Source organism: Procambarus clarkii, chromosome 80, assembly GCF_040958095.1.
Source record: "Procambarus clarkii isolate CNS0578487 chromosome 80, FALCON_Pclarkii_2.0, whole genome shotgun sequence".
Lineage (NCBI taxonomy): Eukaryota > Metazoa > Arthropoda > Malacostraca > Decapoda > Cambaridae > Procambarus > Procambarus clarkii.
This window is the reverse complement of record NC_091229.1, coordinates 20344540-20364386: the sequence shown is the minus strand read 5'-3', so window position 1 is coordinate 20364386 and position 19847 is coordinate 20344540. Positions and strand designations below refer to the sequence as shown.

The window sequence follows — 19847 nt, the reverse complement described above, 5'->3', positions numbered from 1 at the left end:
AAATAGTAACAGGTATTGACAAAATAGACAAAGAGAAATTTTTTAAAACCTGCAACTTCATGAAGAAGAGGTCATAGATTCAAGCTAAGGAAACAACGGTGCCAAAAAAAATATAAGAAAGTTCTCTTTTGCAGAGTGGTAGAAGGTTGGAACAAGTGAAGTGAGAAGGTTATGGATGTCAAAACCATCTGTATTTTCAATGCTTCATATGACAAAGAATATTGGGCAGATGACACCATGAGCATTGTCATTCTATGACTTCACTTAAGTAATTACATTCATACACATGTACATGTATTCCCAGCTCACAACCAAGGATTTCAGGTTCTATCCTAGCATTAAGACAGCAGCATTTTGACAATGTTTCTTTCATATGATGCATCTGTTCACTTAACAGTAAATATATACTGTACCTGGTAGTTACAGCTATTGTGGGTTGCTTCATGGGGATGATCTGTAGTTGACCAGATAGATATGTTAGAAAAAATAGGTCAGGAATCATTGCAATAGACAATCAGTAGCTAGAAAGGTGGGGTCAAAGAGCTAAAAGCTCAATCCTGCACACACAAATAGGCGAATACACACACACACACACATGCATGTTCTCGCTCCCTCCCCAACCCACAAGTTTCTCTTGGCTGGGTGTGGACCATGGAAGGTGGCAGGCCTTAACCTGCAGTCACCTCCATCAGCAGCTACAAAAGCCATTACCTCCACAACCATAGCCACTTCGGCCCCCATCGCGACCACCATAACCGCCGGCACTGACACCGACGACGGAGCCACATCTGCACCTTCCTCCATGACCCCCACAGAGGCTACACCTGCACCTACCTTCCAATGTCCAGGTAAGAATATGGAAATTAAGAACCTAAGAATTAGGAATATAAGAATGAAGAGTGTGAGAAAATATAAGAGTTAAGAACACAAGAATTAGGGGGCATTGCAGCAGGCTTGTTTGTTTCTATACTAGGGCAAGTCATCCATATGCCTATCCAATCTATTTTTGAAGCTGTTTAAAGTATTTGTCTAAATTATGCTAGCTGGTACCTCATTCTTCTCATCCATAATGCTTTTCCCAAACTAATACTTCTCTGTATCCCTCATAAAGGGATAATTAAACATTCTTAAATTTTAAATTTGCCCTGAAAGATGAGTTTGTTAGGCAACATTACTTGTCCTCTGAGTGCACATACCTTACCACCATCGCAATACTGTATGTACAACACTACTCAACTCTTACAACCAAAATTTAATTTAAGAAATTCAATTACAGTTTATTTATTGATATTTATTGATATTTATTGACATTTATTAATTTATTTATTGAAGTACTGTATTCATAACAGCTTATGAATACTGTTATGAAGGTTTTGTAATTTAAACGTGTTTGTATCTTTCAATTTTGTATGTGGTAAATATTTTGAGATATTAATATGAGATCGAGACTGACTGACCTCCACTGGATGCCACTTCTAGTAGACTTTATTTAATTTGTTATTGCCTACCTGCAGGCTCTGGCTTCTTCCGCATTGAGGACAACTGCTCTGTGTATTATGTGTGTGACACGAGTCTGAATGCATACAAGTTCGAGTGTCCATATGGTCTGGTGTTCGACCTCCAACGCAGACTCTGCAACTGGCCCAGACATGTTGAATGTGGCGCTGGGTTCTCTGCCTACAGTAAGTGGGAAAAATCTATTCTTACTCAAAATTTGACAAGTGACAAATTTGAAGTTCTTTTGCTTAATCACAAGTTTAGCAGCCTAAGCAAACCACTTGACCTGTTTATCTGAAGACGTTAATGTTCTGGTGCTTTTAATTTAATTAAAACACCTGAATTTTAGCATTGTAGCTGACAGTCACAATTGTAGTCCATTAAGTATAAGAACAGTTGAGTGGGAAGCAACTCTTTTTCTTGGGACGGCAGATTTATATGTGGAAATATACAAATCTGTAAGTTACCAGTTAGTTAGTTTAGTTCATTTATTATGCACCCCATACCCATCTTGTGGGCGGTAGTGGAAAGGGTTACAGAGGCACATAATGGGCTCAGGGACTGAACCCCACAATTCATTTAGCTAAGCAAGTTACAATCTTGATGAGCTAGTTACAAAATTCAATATAAGTCATCACATCAACAATGGGTTCGAGATCGACCTCAAGTACAGGTTCTAAATTAAGCAACTGACATATGTGGAGAGCTAGTGTCAAAATTTATATGTTTGTCCTGCACACCGCCCCCCATAAGTTACCACATTTCACAAATGTCAATGTTGAAGAGCAGGTAGGGGATTGGGACAAATGTATCAGGGATTGATTTGATTATAATTAACTTTATATTTCAGATTTTCCTTTCATTAAAAAAGATATACTGTACAGAAAAAGAACATAATACAGTGGTTATTTGTTGCATAAAGATGCATATTTAATTAAATAAAGCCACTAATTTGCAAAACATTTCACTCATAACTTAAGATAATTGAGATAAATAATTGATAGGTTTAATGGGATAAGCACTTAAAAGCTTTAAATTGCCACCCACACACTTCCATGGAAATAAACATTCCATTCACCTAGACTGTATGGGTCTCGAACCGTGGACCCCACATTTGTGAGACCGTAGCTCTGTCAACTTGGCTATTAACTTTCGTTTTTAAAACTGCTCATAGCCGAGTTGATAGAGCAACGGCCTCGCACGCGTGTGGGGGGTCCACGGTCCAAGATCCACACAGTCCAGATAAATGGAACACTTATTGCTAATCAAGATGCAAGCTAACATACATGACTTGTTCTAGTAATTTAGCAAATGAGAGAAAATATTTAGGTGACAATGATGAAAGATATAGGTATAGATTTTTAGTATGTCAAATTTACAATAACAGCAAAACACACAAATGTCATATTTTTGGATGAGGAAACGTGAGTGAAATTTGTTACGTGAATTTGATTACATGCAGACGAGAGAGTTACGATAACGTGGCTGAAAAATGTTGACCAAACCACTCACTAGAAATTGAAGACGACGTTTCAGTCTGTCCTGGACCATTATCAAATTGATTATGACAATCGACTTGATAATAGTCCAGGATGGACCGAAATGTCAGTCTCTTCAATTTCTAGTGTGTGGTTTGGTCAACAAGTTAATTACATATTTCATAGTTTCCCTTTTAAACTGGTGTTTAGAAGATTATAGCAAGTAGGTAAGTGTTTAATAAAAATTACAGTACATAATGCAGCCTCCTGACATCATCAGATTGGTCAGTGTGCGTGGAGGATGGACTGTACAGTGACCCGACTGACTGCCATAGGTTTACGTTGTGTAGCTCTGGAGTGGCCTCCAGATACTCCTGCCAGGATGGAACGTTCTTCAACCCCAAAACCGGTAAATTCTTGAACCCCCATCATATTTACTTCATCTTTAACCACTGCACTGTGCATAACTCCTTAAGGCACTTGACCAGTGGTGTGCATAGTGCCTCAAGGCACTCTTAGGTATATCAAAAGATTTAAAAATTACCACATATACACATGGCTCACCTTTGCTTCCTCAAGCCTCCAGTAACTATCCACCATCTTGAGAGAAAATCCTGAATCCCTCACTTTCCTTCTAGATTAAAAGATGAGGACTATGTCTGGCACACCAGCACCCAGTGTCTGGGTGTGCAAGGCAGTCATACTAGGAGCCATTGAACTTTTAACAACACCGAATGAGTGATTACCATATATATATTTACACACAAGATGTGTGCTGTGTGCAATTATGATTAGGCTAACATATATTAGTAATATATATATTACATATATTAGTATATAAATACATGGTGTGTGTGTATATTTATATACATACAGTATCTTTATATACATATGCAGTTTTTTCAAAGTTGTACATAATGAACACCACCTTTCACACATCAATACAACTTGTTAGAACAAAAAACTAAATAAATAAAGTGTAGGATGTCTCTAAAATTCCAGCACTTGGCTATTGCAGAAAATATAATAAGAATCATATGCAGTATATACTCACTGGCACACACGACCCCACTAAAAGGCAGTATGGAAACACCAAATCACACTCGTAACGCTTTGCAACCTGTCAGTTTGCAGCTCAATTATAATGGAAGATTCTTGGTACATTCTACATTATGAGCAACAAGAATATAGGATCCTTCTCAATGCTCCTCCATATAGAGGACCTTCCCCAAGCTAATAACATTGGTGTTTTCCTTTACTACAGGTATTTGCAGTGAGTCACAGGAGACATTTTGCCAACATGGGCAGAGTGTGAAGGTGGGAGATGAGCAGCTGTCCCCAGCTGAGACAGCAGCCCGTCTGAAGATGGCCTCTCCAAGTGAGTGTCAAATTATCACTATATGCCTGCCCTTTATATTTGCTTCCTAATGTGAGGGATGATTATTATTATCTTCTGGTGTGTAGTTTGGTCATCATGATTATTATTGGTATAATAATAACTATAAGTCGATACGCCACAATCAACTTGATTGTGCGTCCAGGACGGACCAAAACGTTGTCATCTCCTCATTTTCTGGTGTGTGTAGTTTAGTCTTCATTAGTGATATAGTTTGGCCAGAGGAAGAAAATGAATCCATTCTGGTTTTGTTTATTAGTCAAAAAGCCATTCTGACCCGTATAAACCCCAGGTATAAGCATAAGGAAAAATATGAAGTAAATACAAATAAATAGAATCAATGTCATAATATGAACCTAAAATATAAGTAGAATAATAAGAACATAAGAACAAAGGTAACTGCAGAAGGCCTATTGGCCCATTCAAGGCCTATTACAGAAGGCCTATTGGCCCATAATAATACTAAATATTACACATCACACTCAGTCCTAACAATTATGGAATATGATACCTGGTTGATATTTGAAGTGATATTTATTTTTACCTTGTTGCAAATATTATTTTCCTAATACTGCTAGAATGATAGACATGTAGAAGCTACAATTTTTATCTATTTTTGTATAAAATACTGTGCTTTAATGGCTTTAGTAACTAGTTTGGGCAACTAGTTTCACTTTGGCATATGACATAGGTTGCCAAATAAATGCATAGCTTAGTCTAGTATCAAGTCTGGCAGGTGATTTCTGGTTCTCCCACGATGACCTTACAAAACATCTTTCCATTACAGGTGACTACAAGGTTGTGTGTTACTTCACAAGCTGGTCCTATCACCGTGCCGACCCTTATAAGTATGCTCCTGAGTACGTTGACCCTACTCTCTGCACCCATCTCATCTACGCGTATTCCATGCTTGACCCAACTGATCTGGTTATGCGGGCACTCGACCCTTTCCTCGACTTCGACTACAGTTAGTGTCTAGATTTACGTTTTGAGTGTGTATTTCAATATTTATTTTTGTGTGTATGGATCTCGATGAGCTCTACAGGTGCATGGATCTACCTCATCTCTAAAATTTAAGTTATACTCTAAACCACAACAAAGTTAAAGAATAAAGTAAACTTTTTGTAAATACATACATAGAGAATTACATCTTCATTGTATATGCTCTGTGGCTTTATTTTTATTTGAAAGCAAAATCAATTAAGAATGTTTTGGGAAGTTGTGATTTGCAATTTTGAGCACAATTTTTAGTCCAATTAAAAGTAAAATTATTTGACCTGTACAAGTACTGTACTTGAATACGTAGCTGTAAGCTGTCTCATGCGGAGCATTGTAATAGTTTTACTTCCAGGTTAAACCAAATTTTTTATTTTCTAGTTTTATAGCACTAAGACTGACAGAATCGAGTTTTTCTTAATCTGCTTTACTCTCCTCATTTATCTGTGCTCAACTATTTTAGTGGTACAAGTCAAATCACATTTGTTTGTGTTTTTAACATAACACAGTTTCGGTACTTTAAAGTTACATTCATGGTAGAATAGGATGAAGTGTAGGCCTAGTAGTAACACTTTATGTATGAGTAACACTTGATATATCTCATTCGAATTAATTGTTTATTTCAGGTTTCTACCAGAGGATTTTGTCACTGAGGCAGAAGGCTCCAGGCCTGAAGGTGATGCTAGGTTTAGGAGGCTGGGTCGACTCTATCAGCGATAAGTACTCCCGGATGGTGAACGACCCCAAGGCTGCCACCAAGTGAGTCCTCTTCCTGTCTCTTGCATAGTGTTATAGGATGAGACGGATACAAAAGTATTAACTATTATTACCATATGTAGTATATTCTTGTCTTTCTTGATACAGTATTGTTCAAGACATTAAATCTGACAACTTCAGTGGGCAATGTCCTTGACTCACAACTGAGGGACCCGGGTTTGATTCCTGAGTGGGACAGAAAGGGTTGGGCACATTTTCATTCACCCAATACCTGTGTTCACCTAGCAGTAAATAGGTACCCGAGAGTTAGGCAACTGTTGTGGGCTGGGTCCTGGGGAAGGTCAGTAGTTGACAAAAGGGGGGTTCAAGACAAGCCTAACTACAGGATTCCTGTTCTCGACATCAGGAATTAGTACATGCACAAATCCAAAACTAATACAAGAACACTCTGATGACTGCAGGTTTGTGCAACACACTACAGACGTGTTAAGGATTTATGGGTTCGACGGTCTGGACTTCGGCTGGATGTTTCCCCGATGTTGGCAGATGGATTGTTCTAAGGGTCCACAGACGGATGTCTCCTCCTTCACCAACCTAATAAAGGTGTGTATTATTGTAAGATGTTCTTAGAATGGTTTAATTGCATATTGAACAATTTAATATTTAATAAACCTTCTTACAAAAGTACAATATTGGCTTCATTTTCGACTTACAATTGGGAATCCCAGGTTCGATTCTTGGGCAGGTCATAAATGGTTGGATGCATTTTCTTTCATCTGATATCTCTGTTCACCTAGCAATAAATAGGTACCCTGGTTAGGCAATTGTTGTCTGGGTGCATCCTGAAAAGCCTAAAATATATATAAATATACACAAGCATCCTGTCCGACAAAACAAATTACTGTACTATAATTTGACTTGAGTTGGACAACACTTATGTGTGATAATATAAATAGGCGAATGTTTGTTGTTGGTTCGGAGATATAAATACAAATACAAATATAAATATTTATTCAGATAAAGTACATACATACAAGGTGAGATACAAAACATTGATGGATTTATAGATGGAGCTAGTACATACAATGCCTAAAGCCACTATTACGCAAAGCATTTTGGGCAGGAAATAATTCTTTAACATAGCCTTGGTGAACCCATAGTTTGGTCTCGAGTGTGAGAAAAGTGACATTTCACTATCATACCCATCACCCACACCAACCCCACTTATCTCCCCCACCAACTCCCCCCATCTTCAACCCTACTGAACACCCCCCTTTCCCCCAACCAAACCTGGCGTCAGGACTAGAGATAACTCCCTCAATTGGCTGGGATCAAAACGTATGTAGCTATCATTGAGATTAAAGGAAATCATGATATATAGAGGTAGATGTTGAACAATTTTAACATTACATTTAAATATCTGGTTGTAAACTTGGGTATTTCTTAAGCCCTATTGGAATCATGGGTTACTCCACCAGCAAGCTCTGCTGATAAGTCACTGTAACTGAATTAAATAATCTATTGATCACAGTGCAAGAAAAATTTCAACAGCTTTCTTTTCAGAGTTTTAAAGTTACTTATAAATTCACAACTTCATTAAGGATTATATATGCGGTAAATATTGTTATTCGTGAGAGGTGTGTGTGTGTGTACTTCATCTGCCTTTATTTCTTCATTTTGCTCTTCTATCATAACAAACATCTGGCTCTATCATGCTACCTGATACAGCCAAGAACCACAGATGGATTTCTACTCATTTGTAATTCATCCTCAGGAGCTGAAGACTGCCTTCAGTGCCCAATCGCCCCCGCTGCTGCTGTCGGCAGCTGTCTCTCCAGCTCGTAATACCATCGACCGCTCTTATGAAGTGGTGAAACTCTCAAAATATTTGGACTTCCTTAATGTTATGACCTATGACTACCATGGTGCCTGGGAAAAGAAAACAGGCCATGTCTCTCCCCTCCACTTCAGGAGCGGTGATCTGTAAGTTTTGGGCTGTTGTACAGTGAGAATTGCTATATTAAGCTGGTCCATACCTTAATATGCTGTATTACCTTTGTTATATTGAATTCTTCTTACTTTTGCCCACCCTGAACAATGAGCTTGCACACAAATACACACACACAGACAGTCTTGGATGCAAACCACTCTCATTCATATATATTTCCACCTTTCATGGGACCTTGTCTTCCAGGTATGAGAGCCAGAACACAGCTTACTCCCTCAAGCATTGGGTAGACAGGGGCGCGGATCCCAGGAAACTGGTGATGGGCATCCCGTTCTACGGGCAGACCTTCACGTTGACCAACCCCTCACAAAATGGCCTTAATGCCCCTGTCAGAACCGGGGGAGAGCCTGGTGCCATCACAATGCAGAAGGGCATGCTGGCCTACTTTGAAATTTGTCAAGCTGGTGAGTTAGAACCTTCTGCAAAAATTGCCGTTCAGAAATCTTTCATTGCAGAATTTTTAATTGAGGAAACTTTCATTGCAGAATTTTCAGTTGAGAAATTTCCCTTTGTAATATTTGTCATGAAAAAATCTTCATATATATATAATATATATATATAATATATATATATAATATATATAATATATATAATATATATAATATATATAATATATATAATATATATAATATATATATATATATATGTCGTACCTAGTAGCCAGAACTCACTTCTCAGCCTACTATTCAAGGCCCGATTTGCCTAATAAGCCAAGTTTTCCTGAATTAATATATTTACTATAATTTTTTTTTTTATGAAATGATAAAGCAACCCTTTTCTCTATGTATGAGGTCAATTTTTTTTTATTGGAGTTAAAATTAACGTAGATATATGACCGAACCTAACCAACCCTACCTAACCTAACCTAACCTATATTTATAGGTAAGGTTAGGTTAGGTAGCCAAAAAAAGCTAGGTTAGGTTAGGTTAGGTAGGATAGGTAGACGAAAAAACATTAATTCATGAAAACTTGGCTTATTAGGCAAATCGGGCCTTGAATAGTAGGCTGAGAAGTGCGTTCTGGCTATTAGGTACGACATATATATATATATATATATAATATAAATATATAAAGCCATTATAAACACAGAGTTGTCATTAAAACACAAAAACAAGATTGAAAGCTCTGAACATTTGTATAAACATCCCAATTTATTTGTGGCAGTACGCACACCTGGCTGGACCAAAGTGGTGGACGCAACGGGTGCTATTGGGCCGTATGCCCACAAGGGGAACCAGTGGTATAGCTACGATGACCCCACCTCCGTCGCTACCAAGGCCACCTTCATCAGAGAGGCTGGTTATGGCGGTGCCATGGTGTGGGATCTGAGCTTTGATGATCTTCACAATGACTGCTGCAGGGAGTCCATGCCTCTCCTACGGGCCATCAATCGGGTGTTGAGAAGCGTGCCGTACCCACCACCCAGGCCAGGGGGAAACTGTGCCAAGATTTCTCCAGGAGCTACCCCACCCACCCCCATCAGGACTACAACGTATGCCTCAGGTACGTTTTGTCTCCTACACGTATCTTTGTTTAAAATGTGTGTTTGAGTCACCGCTGGAATTCTTATAACAGGATCACATGCTGTGCACACTACTACAAGGATATCATTACCTCCACAAATTGTACATGATAGGACATAATACAGTATTACCTTCGGTTACAAAATATACTGTACCTGTAATAAATATACAGTACTAACTTTATCATCAGCTTTAAATGTTTAATCATGAAACATAAACATTTTTATCACGAAACCAACAAAGTCTCTATGAAATCAATATTTTGTTAACAATTATTCAATACAAATAAGCATATTTTATTATGAAACACAAAGTTACCAAAAACTAATGAGACCTATCACTTAATAAGTTAATTCCATCACTGAACTTTAAATATTTAACATAGCAACATTTTTACTTAGCAAACACATTCAATCACGGAAAGAACTCATGAACTAACATTTCTTTAAACCAATAAATGACAAAAATTAACAAAAATTATTTGGTTAAACCAAGAAATGATCTAAAGAAGATCTTCAGAAACTGGAAACTTACATTTTTAATAAATTAATATCATAAACCAGCAAGAAAGAACTAATATCACAAACCAGTAGACAAAACCTATCAACATGAACCAGTAAATGAAAACTAATATCACGAACCAGTAGACAAGAACTAATGTTAGACAAGAACTAATGTCATGAACCAGCAAACAAAAACTAATATCACGAACCAGTAGACAAGAACTAATGTTAGACAAGAACTAATGTCATGAACCAGCAAACAAAAACTAATATCACGAACCAGTAGACAAGAACTAATGTTAGACAAGAACTAATGTCATGAACCAGCAAACAAAAACTAATATCACGAACCAGTAGACAAGAACTAATGTTAGACAAGAACTAATGTCATGAACCAGCAAACAAAAACTAATATCACAAACCAGTAGACAAGGACTAATACCATCACAAACCAATAAACAAGAGCTAATAAATTGTAAGACAAAATATAACACAATGAAAACTGACAAATTAAATAAATTAAAATGCATATTTTTAAGAATTCAACAGATTAAAAAACTATATTAATTTGCACTGTCTAGCTAATTGCTACTCATAACTTTACGAGTACAAAACATGTACAGTACTTGACATGAAAAAATACAAATTATGGAATATGGCTTCTTTTATAAAAAGTTCTCATCATTGTTTATATCCATTAAATTAATGGCAAGACTATTGTTAACAATGAATGGCGATTGAATACTAAACTTGTAATAAATAAATATATAAATAGACAATCTCTTATCGAGCTATATTTTAACATCAACCGGTTCTTTATTTCAAAAGTAACCGAAATTTCACGTAAAATATTAACCGTTTGTGTTAATCCTGTTAGTAAAGATGCATAACAGAATTCTTGCATATTTTCCCCCCCGCAACATGTGTGTGTGTGAATCTTGCTGGTTGCTGAACCTTCATATCGACAGACAGTAAGTTGGTGATCATTGTAGCCTCGGGAGGTGGTGTTAACATTACGCAATTGGATACAACTAAACTAATGCTTTGTGTTGTCGGTCAGCTGGTGGTGTCTGGAGTTTAGTCTTAACATATGTTTGATGGGTGGTAATTGTGCATTGAGTGAGAGGTGGTATCCTGGTGATGAATGACTAAAATACTGTACTCAGTACTAGTAATTCTAAGATTTATAACTGTGTGTAATTTCTTTGTAAATCTGGACACTGACCAAAGTGTAAAGGTGAGTATATGAGACAGAATGCATTTTAACCAACAGTATGGGACAGGATGGGTGTATGCATCATTAGAGAACAGGATGGGTGTAAGCAATGGTTATGGAACAGGATGGGTGTAGGCATCAGTATGGGATATAGGACAGGTGTTAGGCATCAGTATAGAACAGGACAGGTGTTAAGTATCAATATGGGACAGGATAGGCAATAAGTATCAGTATGAGACAGAACAGGTGTTGGCATTGGTATGGAAGAGGATGGGTGTAGGCATCAGCAAAGGACAGGACAGATGTTAGGCATCAAAATGGGACAGGACAGCTGTTACCCACCAAACACACAAAGAAAACTACGACATTGCTACAACGTTCGAACAGGATTTAACACTTTCTAACAATTGTAACAACCAGTATAGCAATTTGTAACAATATTCTAATCCATCATAAACCCATTATAACAAGATGAAACAACTTTATTACAAGGGGGAATTATAGGGACCATTATGTTCTGAGTTTGCAGGATACGTATTAAGCATCAGTGTGAGAAGGGAGAGGCGTTATAAATAGGTATTGGAACAAAAACAGGTGCTCTAACAAGTAACAAATATACATATGGTAATAACACTTTAATATTTTCAGTGCATTGCTGGTTGTCACTGTTGCTTTATGTTGTAATATTTATTTGGAAAGCTAATGATAACATTTCTATGTTTATGATGTTTAGCTAAAGTGCTTAGGTTTGAATTGGAAGCTATTTTTTAATGTCAAGAAATTATTATAGATTTCCTTTACTGTACTGTATTTATTATATAATTATTACACCCACTAGAACTAATTAATGGTCTGTATTGGTGCATGAAAATGTAGATGATTATATATAAAGTGTGTATGCAGTTTAATAACAGCAAAAACAGTATGTTATATTGTTCTAAGAATATAACATGGTGTACATATTTGTGACATGAATATGTTTGAGCATTCCGATGTTCCATGCACCTTGTCCCATAAATTTGTCAAATTATGCACTATTGAACAAGATTACTGCAAAAACGAGAGCAATGATAAATCGGACACAAATTAATATGTAAACACATCCTCACAGAACTCTCGCCCCATGTCAGGGGCGGGGCAACCAACCCAGAGGCAATTGCTCCATGAACGTCCAACTACTTGGGCCAGACGGTAGAGCAAAGGTCTCGCTTCATGCAGGTCGGCGTTCAATCTTCGACCGTCTAGGTGGTTGGGAACCATTCCTCTTTCTCCCCCTCGTCCCATTCAAAATACTTATTCTGATCCTTTCCAAGTGCTATATAATTACAGTATAATGGTTTGGCACTTACCCTTGATAATTCCCTCCTTCCATCCATGACTGTGCAGGAATTGTGATGTCATTATGAGATTTTTTTCCCCATGCATCAAGGCATTCTTCTATAAACAGGGGTGCAGGCCTTCATTATAATCCAGCCCAAAAATGTGAAATGAAATTAAAGGGATGACAATTCGGTCCATTCTGAACCCTTATCAAATTGTGATGTATATGTGAGCTGGGTTACTTGGTTCAGGCATATTATTGTGACTTACTCTTTGCAATAATCTTAATGCTTGAAATTGGCATCAGCAAAACTAGTATTGTGTTGTAAAAGTACTCTTCAGTAAAGGCTATATGGCCTGTGGTACTGAAGCCCTTGTAGGCAGAAACTATTCTTGTGTTGAGAGTATCATATAGGTTTTATTTACATGGAAGGTGGAATTTGAGATGAATGTTTACTAACTAATGTCTTCTCTGACAATGACAGTTTTCAGCAAGAAGCCCACTACATCGGAGTATGGGAAGTTTACCATCACTGACGAACCAACAAAGTCCACCCCATCTTGGATGACTCCTTGGCAATCAACTACCAAGAAGACCACTATCATCACATCTACAAGCACCCAGCAACCCCCATGGGCCCCAAGTACAGAAAGACCTCAGTGGCCTCCAGCCACTGAACGACCTCAGTGGCCTCCAGCCACTGAACGACCTCAGTGGCCTCCAGCCACTGAACGACCTCAGTGGCCTCCAGCCACTGAGAGACCTCAGGGGCCAACAACTGCTCAGCAACCTCAATGGCCTTCATCCACACAGCGTCCTCAAGATCCTCCTCAACAGCCTCCAGGCACTCAATATCCACAGTGGCCTCCAACCACACCGCGTCCTCAATGGCCCCCAACCACACCGCGTCCTCAGTGGCCTCCAACCACACCGCGTCCTCAGTGGCCTCCAACCACACCGCGTCCTCAGTGGCCTCCAACCACACCGCGTCCTCAGTGGCCTCCAACCACACCGCGTCCTCAGTGGCCTCCAACCACACCGCGTCCTCAGTGGCCTCCAACCACACCGCGTCCTCAGTGGCCTCCAACCACACAGCGTCCTCAATGGCCTCCAGCCACAGAGAGACCAATATTGCCCCCAAGTACACAAAGGCCAGCCCCATCCACCAGTCGACCACAGGCTGTGAGTGGGCCTCGACCAGGAGACCCCTGTACTCCAAGTGACTACTTCCCGAAGATTGGCAGCTGCAACCTTTTCCTCAGGTAGGGAGCTTTACAGTCACAATCATTAACACTTGTATATCAGTGACTGCGTGGGAGTGAGATCTAGCTCTCTACCCCCACCTCCTAGCTTTTTATACCTAGTGTGCTTCTTATTACATCTTGTAGTGTTAAGTTCTGTCATATTTTTATCTTGAAGTTGTGAATGGAAGTCGCTTCAACAATTTCTTCTTTCTGTGTCTTCCACTTATATCCATACAGTGTATAAGAGTTTCCTTATATATCTGAGTCATTTGCATATCCATCTTACACTGATGTCCTTTTGTCCTACTTCTTTTCATTTTAAATATGCTGCCCTTGACCACCTTGTCTGTTCCTCAGTATCTTGTATATAATGAACATTTCCGCTCTGTTCTCTCCTTTAATGTTGAAAGTTCGAGTTCTCTTACCTGTTTATATAGCTAACCCCCCCCCCCCCCCTGTCAATTCTGGTACTACTCTTGTTGCAAATCTATGTACTTTCTCAAATCTTCTTTTGTGATTGACAAAGTATGGGTTTCATACCAAAGTTGCATACTTCAGTGATGGTTTTTTCTCTTAGATTAAGGACCTGCCCGAAACGCTGCGCGTGCTAGTGGCTTTACAAGACTGTAATTACCATATTTGTATCCTCACATTCCTTATGTACATTCTTGTATATGCATAAATAATAAATAATAAATAAATAATAATAATAATAATGGTCTCCTGTAGGCTGTGTACACGGGCTTGATAGCCTCCTTGTTTAGATTTTGAAAGGCTACTTTTGTGATTGCCTACTTTCCATGAGCTACTGAGCTACTATTTACTTGAGCTTTTGGTGTTAGTGTTGGGGTTACAGTATTCCCACTTCCAGCTCTTTTTCTTTTATTGTTTCTTGTAGTTACCATTTCCTTATAGTGTGGTGTTTTACAGGTCTGCTATCTATCTATTCCTTTCTCATTCTCATTACCTTACACTTGTTTGGATTGAATTCCAACATATATTTATCTGCCCATCCCTCAAGTTTGTCAAGGTCTTCCTGCATCACTTTAGTCCTCGATTTTTACTCTCCTCATAATGACGTCTAATGATGGACACCATGTGAGGCACCCTGCCAGACATATAAACACAAGCACTTAGAATCCTTGTTCAATACACTGTTAACACCACCTTGATAAAGGATATAGGTTCTTTAAAAAATGTGGTTAATAATACACTTACACAGTGTATTGGGGAGTTTTCTTCACCCCCATTCAAACACAAACACGGGCGTTTCATGCCCGAAACGCTTTGCATAATAGTGGCTTTAGGCATTGTATGTACTAGCTCTACCTATAAGTCAACCAATCTTTGTAAAAATTTCTTGTATGTATGTACCTTACCTAAATAAACACTACGGTATTGTAGTAAGGTTCTCCATTATTATTATTATTATTATTATTTCAAGGGTTAATCTGTGTTCATTCCGCAGGTGTATCAACCAGAAGCTGGAAGAAGGACGATGTGCACCGGGTCTTCACTGGAATCAAGCAGCTAAAATATGCGACTGGCCCAATAATGCCAAGTGCCAAAAGTTCCCTGGTGAGTATGGCAGCACACTTGAAAACATTCGCAACCTCACATCCATAACCTAGTGATTTAGATGGCTACCACGGTTTGCAGTAATGCTCAACAATAAAACAAAACAATAACAAATTTGATTTCTCAGGCATAAAATGTGAACAATAATGCATAACCTATAACTATGATTATGTGGCCATATTGCTAGTGCCCAGTTAAGTTCCCAATTGGCCTCTTTAATGACCTGAGAAAAGCATTTGATACCATAAATCATAATAACTTCCTACATAAATATCATCATCATGGGATTTGAGGCCTTATTCTGAACTCTATTCGATCATATCTCAACAACAGATACCAATATGTAATCAACAACAATATAACCTCTCCCTTTTTACCATTAAGTATAGGTGTGCCACAAAGCAGCATCCTAGGACCTCTCCTATTTCTTATGTACATCAGTGACTTTGTAAATACCTATATCTCTAATATTCTCAAACCTATATTATTTGCTGATAATACGCCCTTCATCTTTTCAAATCCCAGTTCACACACACTCTAAATAATATTGTAAACAATGAATTATGAAAAGTCTACTCATAGATGTCAACTAACAAATAATAATTACTGTAATTTTTATTTAACCAAAAGTACAAACATACATTACATAGGATATAAGAAGATTGTATGAATCATGGGTAGGGCTGGTACAATGCTTAAGGCCACAGGTACAATACACAGACCATTTCAGGCATAAAATGGAAGAAAAACTAAAAGACTTAAAACTAAATAAGATAAAAACAATAATGAATTGAGGCAGATCAAGAGGAAATGACAATTATTACACGACAATTAGAACAGCAAAAACCTCAACAAAACACGTTAATTTTACAGCATAAAGAGAAGGAATGCAATTTGTTATTCAGTTTTGACATTGCAGGTAAGAGCAGTATTAGTGCAGGTAGTACACATTCTCTTGTGCTATTTATACTTACAAAATGCTATTTCTTTATTCTAATCCTGTTTTGAAATTTTTCCTTGGTAGATGTGATAGAACTCATGAACATCATACTGGAAATAAATACAGTATCTCTTTGATATCCCCAGAGTCAGACTAAACCAATGCAGCATGCCATGCAAATAAAAGGGCCCAATATATGGAACTCACTCCCTAATGATTTAAAAAATTGTTCAGCCTATAAATTATTGAAAAGTCAAACTATGGAGTACCTAATTTGATCTTCATAGCATCCCACCTTGTGCTATCAACTCTCACAGTATCTTATGCTACCCACTCATCCAGTATATAACAATGTAGAAATGCAACTTCATTGTTATTGTATTTTATCTCTTTATACTGACGTTCGTAATCATGTGAATTTAAATTGTTACAATGTACCTATCATTATCCTTAATTGTTAGCTTAAGGACCTGCCCGAAACACTATGCATGCTAGTGGCTTTGCAAAAATGTACTACTCACCCACTAATATATGTACTTTAATAACCCATTGTATCTTCTTTTACAGTATATGAATAAATAATTGACATGCTTTAGAGCCTTATCATCTGGCTTCACCTGGGGGAAAGTGGGGGAGTAAATGTACCAACTTTTCATTAACTTGATTTCATAAACAAAATGTTTATCTTGTAGGTCCACCTCCAGATGTTCGACCCATCAAACCTGAAGTTATTCCTCCTTCCATCCCAACAACCACGATTTCCACCACACAAGCCGCCACCACCACGCAACCCACCACCACCTCCACAACTCAGCTCTCCACAGTCACCTGGTGGTGGACACCGCCCTCCACCATCTCAACCACCACACGACCATGGTGGACACCTCAACCTACCACCACTTGGAGACCCAAAACTACCACTACCAAACTACCCTGGTGGCATTCCACTCGTTCCACCCATGTTTCATCATCTACAACTACACCTCTCCAGACTCCCGCCCCCGTGTCTAGCCAACCCGCACATAGTTCCTCTGAAGAAGCTGAAGGAGATAGGTGTGAAGAGGGCAACACTCGGGGCTTGGTTGGCGAGTGCAACAGCTTCCTGCAGTGCGTCAACGGGGCCTGGCTCAAGCTCTCCTGCGGTGCTGGCCTTCACTGGAACAGAAAGCTCAAGATCTGTGACTGGCCTCATATGGCGAAGTGCACCAGTGAGTACATGTTTTCCTCACTTAAACAGAGGAATTTATATATTTATATATTACATAATGGAGTCAGAGCTATTGGTGAAAAAATTTAATTTCTTGTATTACAACACCATAAATTCACTTGTAGGTCCTCAAGGAGAGCTGTACAAGAAGGGGCTAGGTAGTATGTGAGTTTCTAGAGTATTATAGATATAATATAGCTATATAACTTGTGAAAAGATTTTGACATGGCGTTCACCTCCTTGAGTTAATTGTGCATTTAATAAGCGTTAAAATTAAGTCAAAATTTGCTATTAATGATAAAATGCTTAGATCCTAGGAGATAGTAAACTAAATAGTTAAAGAAAAATAGTTTACAATAGAACTCAGGCAGGCAAGTAGCTAGGACATGATGTGGATATTTCACGCCTTGCATTCCAAGCAGTAAACTTGCTTGTTATAAAAGATATTTGTAGAAATAATGAAATGCAAAAGTTTTTAATACAAATTATTACCCGGTATTAATTTTCTTAAACAAAGCCGTGTTCTCTTTGCAAGCAAGGAGACATAATAAGGTTAGTGAAATGTTCAACTTGTAAAACAAATAACTTTTGTTATTTGTTTAACTTTTACTTCATTATCTTTGTTTTTATTAGATGTTGTGCTGACTAATCAAATCCCACATATACTTAGTCTTACAATGTATTCATGTAATTAAAAAAATTCAGTGAAATACATGTACAGTAATTGAATGAGTTAAATACTGTAATGTCATTTCAAACAACTGGTACTACAAAAGACGCTATTTGCTACAAAATATGGTACCTGCACTGCTGCACTTTGGTGTCAGTAGCCAGAGTGCAGTAGTGCAGAAATGCTACCATTTAGATGCCTTAGAAAGCAGAGCTAGGCTTCCTAGGTCGTTTTGTTGATTGATGGTGGACTTGCACAGATCGCCATGTGTATAGGTAATAGAGATCATATTAATCTTGAATTTATGCATGGATGCAGTAGCATGTTATCTCACATAATATGTTCCTTGGTGTGACTGCATGACCTTCTAGTTGCATGATAACTGGGATGCTAACAGAGATGACTAGAATGGATGGAGAGCAGATGCGGTTTCTGCTAGTGTACCATGCGAGTTGTCTCTGCTGGTACTCTTGTTTGTGTGTAAGATATGTGCTAATGTTGGCCCCAAGTACAGTGACTGAGATATGCTCAGTGCTCCTGAATTACATTTCTCATGAAACGTGACGAGGAAGATCAGAGCAGCCAGAAATCTTGCCACTGCTTGACTGTATCCCAGCAAGTGCTGTGACCCGCAGGTATAGTGTCCACCTATAACCCGGATGGTTCTTCAGTTGGCCCTAGGGCCAGAACGCGCTGCAAGAATGAGGGCCAGGCATTCGCGGGGCCCCAGTGTACTGCTGTGGTGCGATGCACTCAGGGTTTCCTCACAGTCGGCCATTGTACTGGTGGGCTGGTGTGGAACAACGATAAAGACTCCTGCGACCTACCCTATCGAGTCCCCATGTGCTCAACTGTTATCTTCACGCCCAAATCTGAAGGTAGCAGCCTAAGCCACCCTTTCCCCTCAAATGACCGCTTCATTCACACCTGCCTCCCCTCTCAATCATTTGCCAGCTTCATTCATAAATGCTAATTTGCCTATTTGAATATCAACTAGATTTTCATCTGCTATTCCTTAGCACCAGTCATTCTTGCCCATATCAGCAGCCAAGTTTTTATCAGCCAAACCTCCAGAACACCCACAAGTCCCTGTCATCAGCCTCACAACTTTATACCTGCTAACCTTTCTTTGATCCATAGCTCTCATATGAACCACTCATTAACAGTTTCTTTGAAAAGCTGCAAACAAATTCTTGCAAGAATCTTGGTTCTTACTCTCCAGTAAAACCATCACCCCGACTTGCTTCCTGCGGTTTGTGTGGCCGGGCTCTTAGCTTTACCATCTGCTTTTCTGCAAACATTCGTGACAAAGCAATCTGCACAGAAATATACGATGCCGGTAGCGTAATTTCTAATTTTAGAGCACTTTTAAATTTATTGTAATGGGATACAAGTATGCTTTATGTGCACTGGGATTTGTGTATATGTAAAGGTACTGGAGCAAGTGCTTGATATACCAGTTTTGTGTGCAAGTTTTCCTGGTTTAGTTAGCAATAATTCATACTTACCTGGTAATTATTAATCCACCCTTAATTATTTTACTGGGCTATGGT

General features: G+C 38.6%; 1 protein-coding gene across 3 annotated transcripts in view; it reads left to right on the top strand.

Annotated features, from left to right (window-relative positions):
- Positions 1 to 19847, top strand: part of Cht10 (Chitinase 10) — a 114630-nt gene that overhangs the window by 65736 nt on the left and 29047 nt on the right. Inside the window, exons 13-26 of one of the 3 annotated variants that reach the window (XM_069314874.1) lie at positions 696 to 848; positions 1515 to 1682; positions 3256 to 3384; positions 4240 to 4353; positions 5159 to 5338; positions 5994 to 6126; positions 6546 to 6687; positions 7859 to 8067; positions 8279 to 8496; positions 9257 to 9595; positions 13140 to 13917; positions 15368 to 15477; positions 17110 to 17625; positions 18930 to 19172. In XM_069314874.1, coding sequence (XP_069170975.1) covers positions 696 to 848; positions 1515 to 1682; positions 3256 to 3384; positions 4240 to 4353; positions 5159 to 5338; positions 5994 to 6126; positions 6546 to 6687; positions 7859 to 8067; positions 8279 to 8496; positions 9257 to 9595; positions 13140 to 13917; positions 15368 to 15477; positions 17110 to 17625; positions 18930 to 19172 — 3432 coding nt within the window. Of the gene's footprint in view, positions 1 to 692; positions 849 to 1514; positions 1683 to 3255; positions 3385 to 4239; positions 4354 to 5158; positions 5339 to 5993; positions 6127 to 6545; positions 6688 to 7858; positions 8068 to 8278; positions 8497 to 9256; positions 9596 to 13139; positions 13918 to 15367; positions 15478 to 17109; positions 17626 to 18929; positions 19173 to 19847 lie in introns of all 3 variants that reach the window. The other 2 variants (XM_045727592.2, XM_069314875.1) reach the window with 2 other exon arrangements.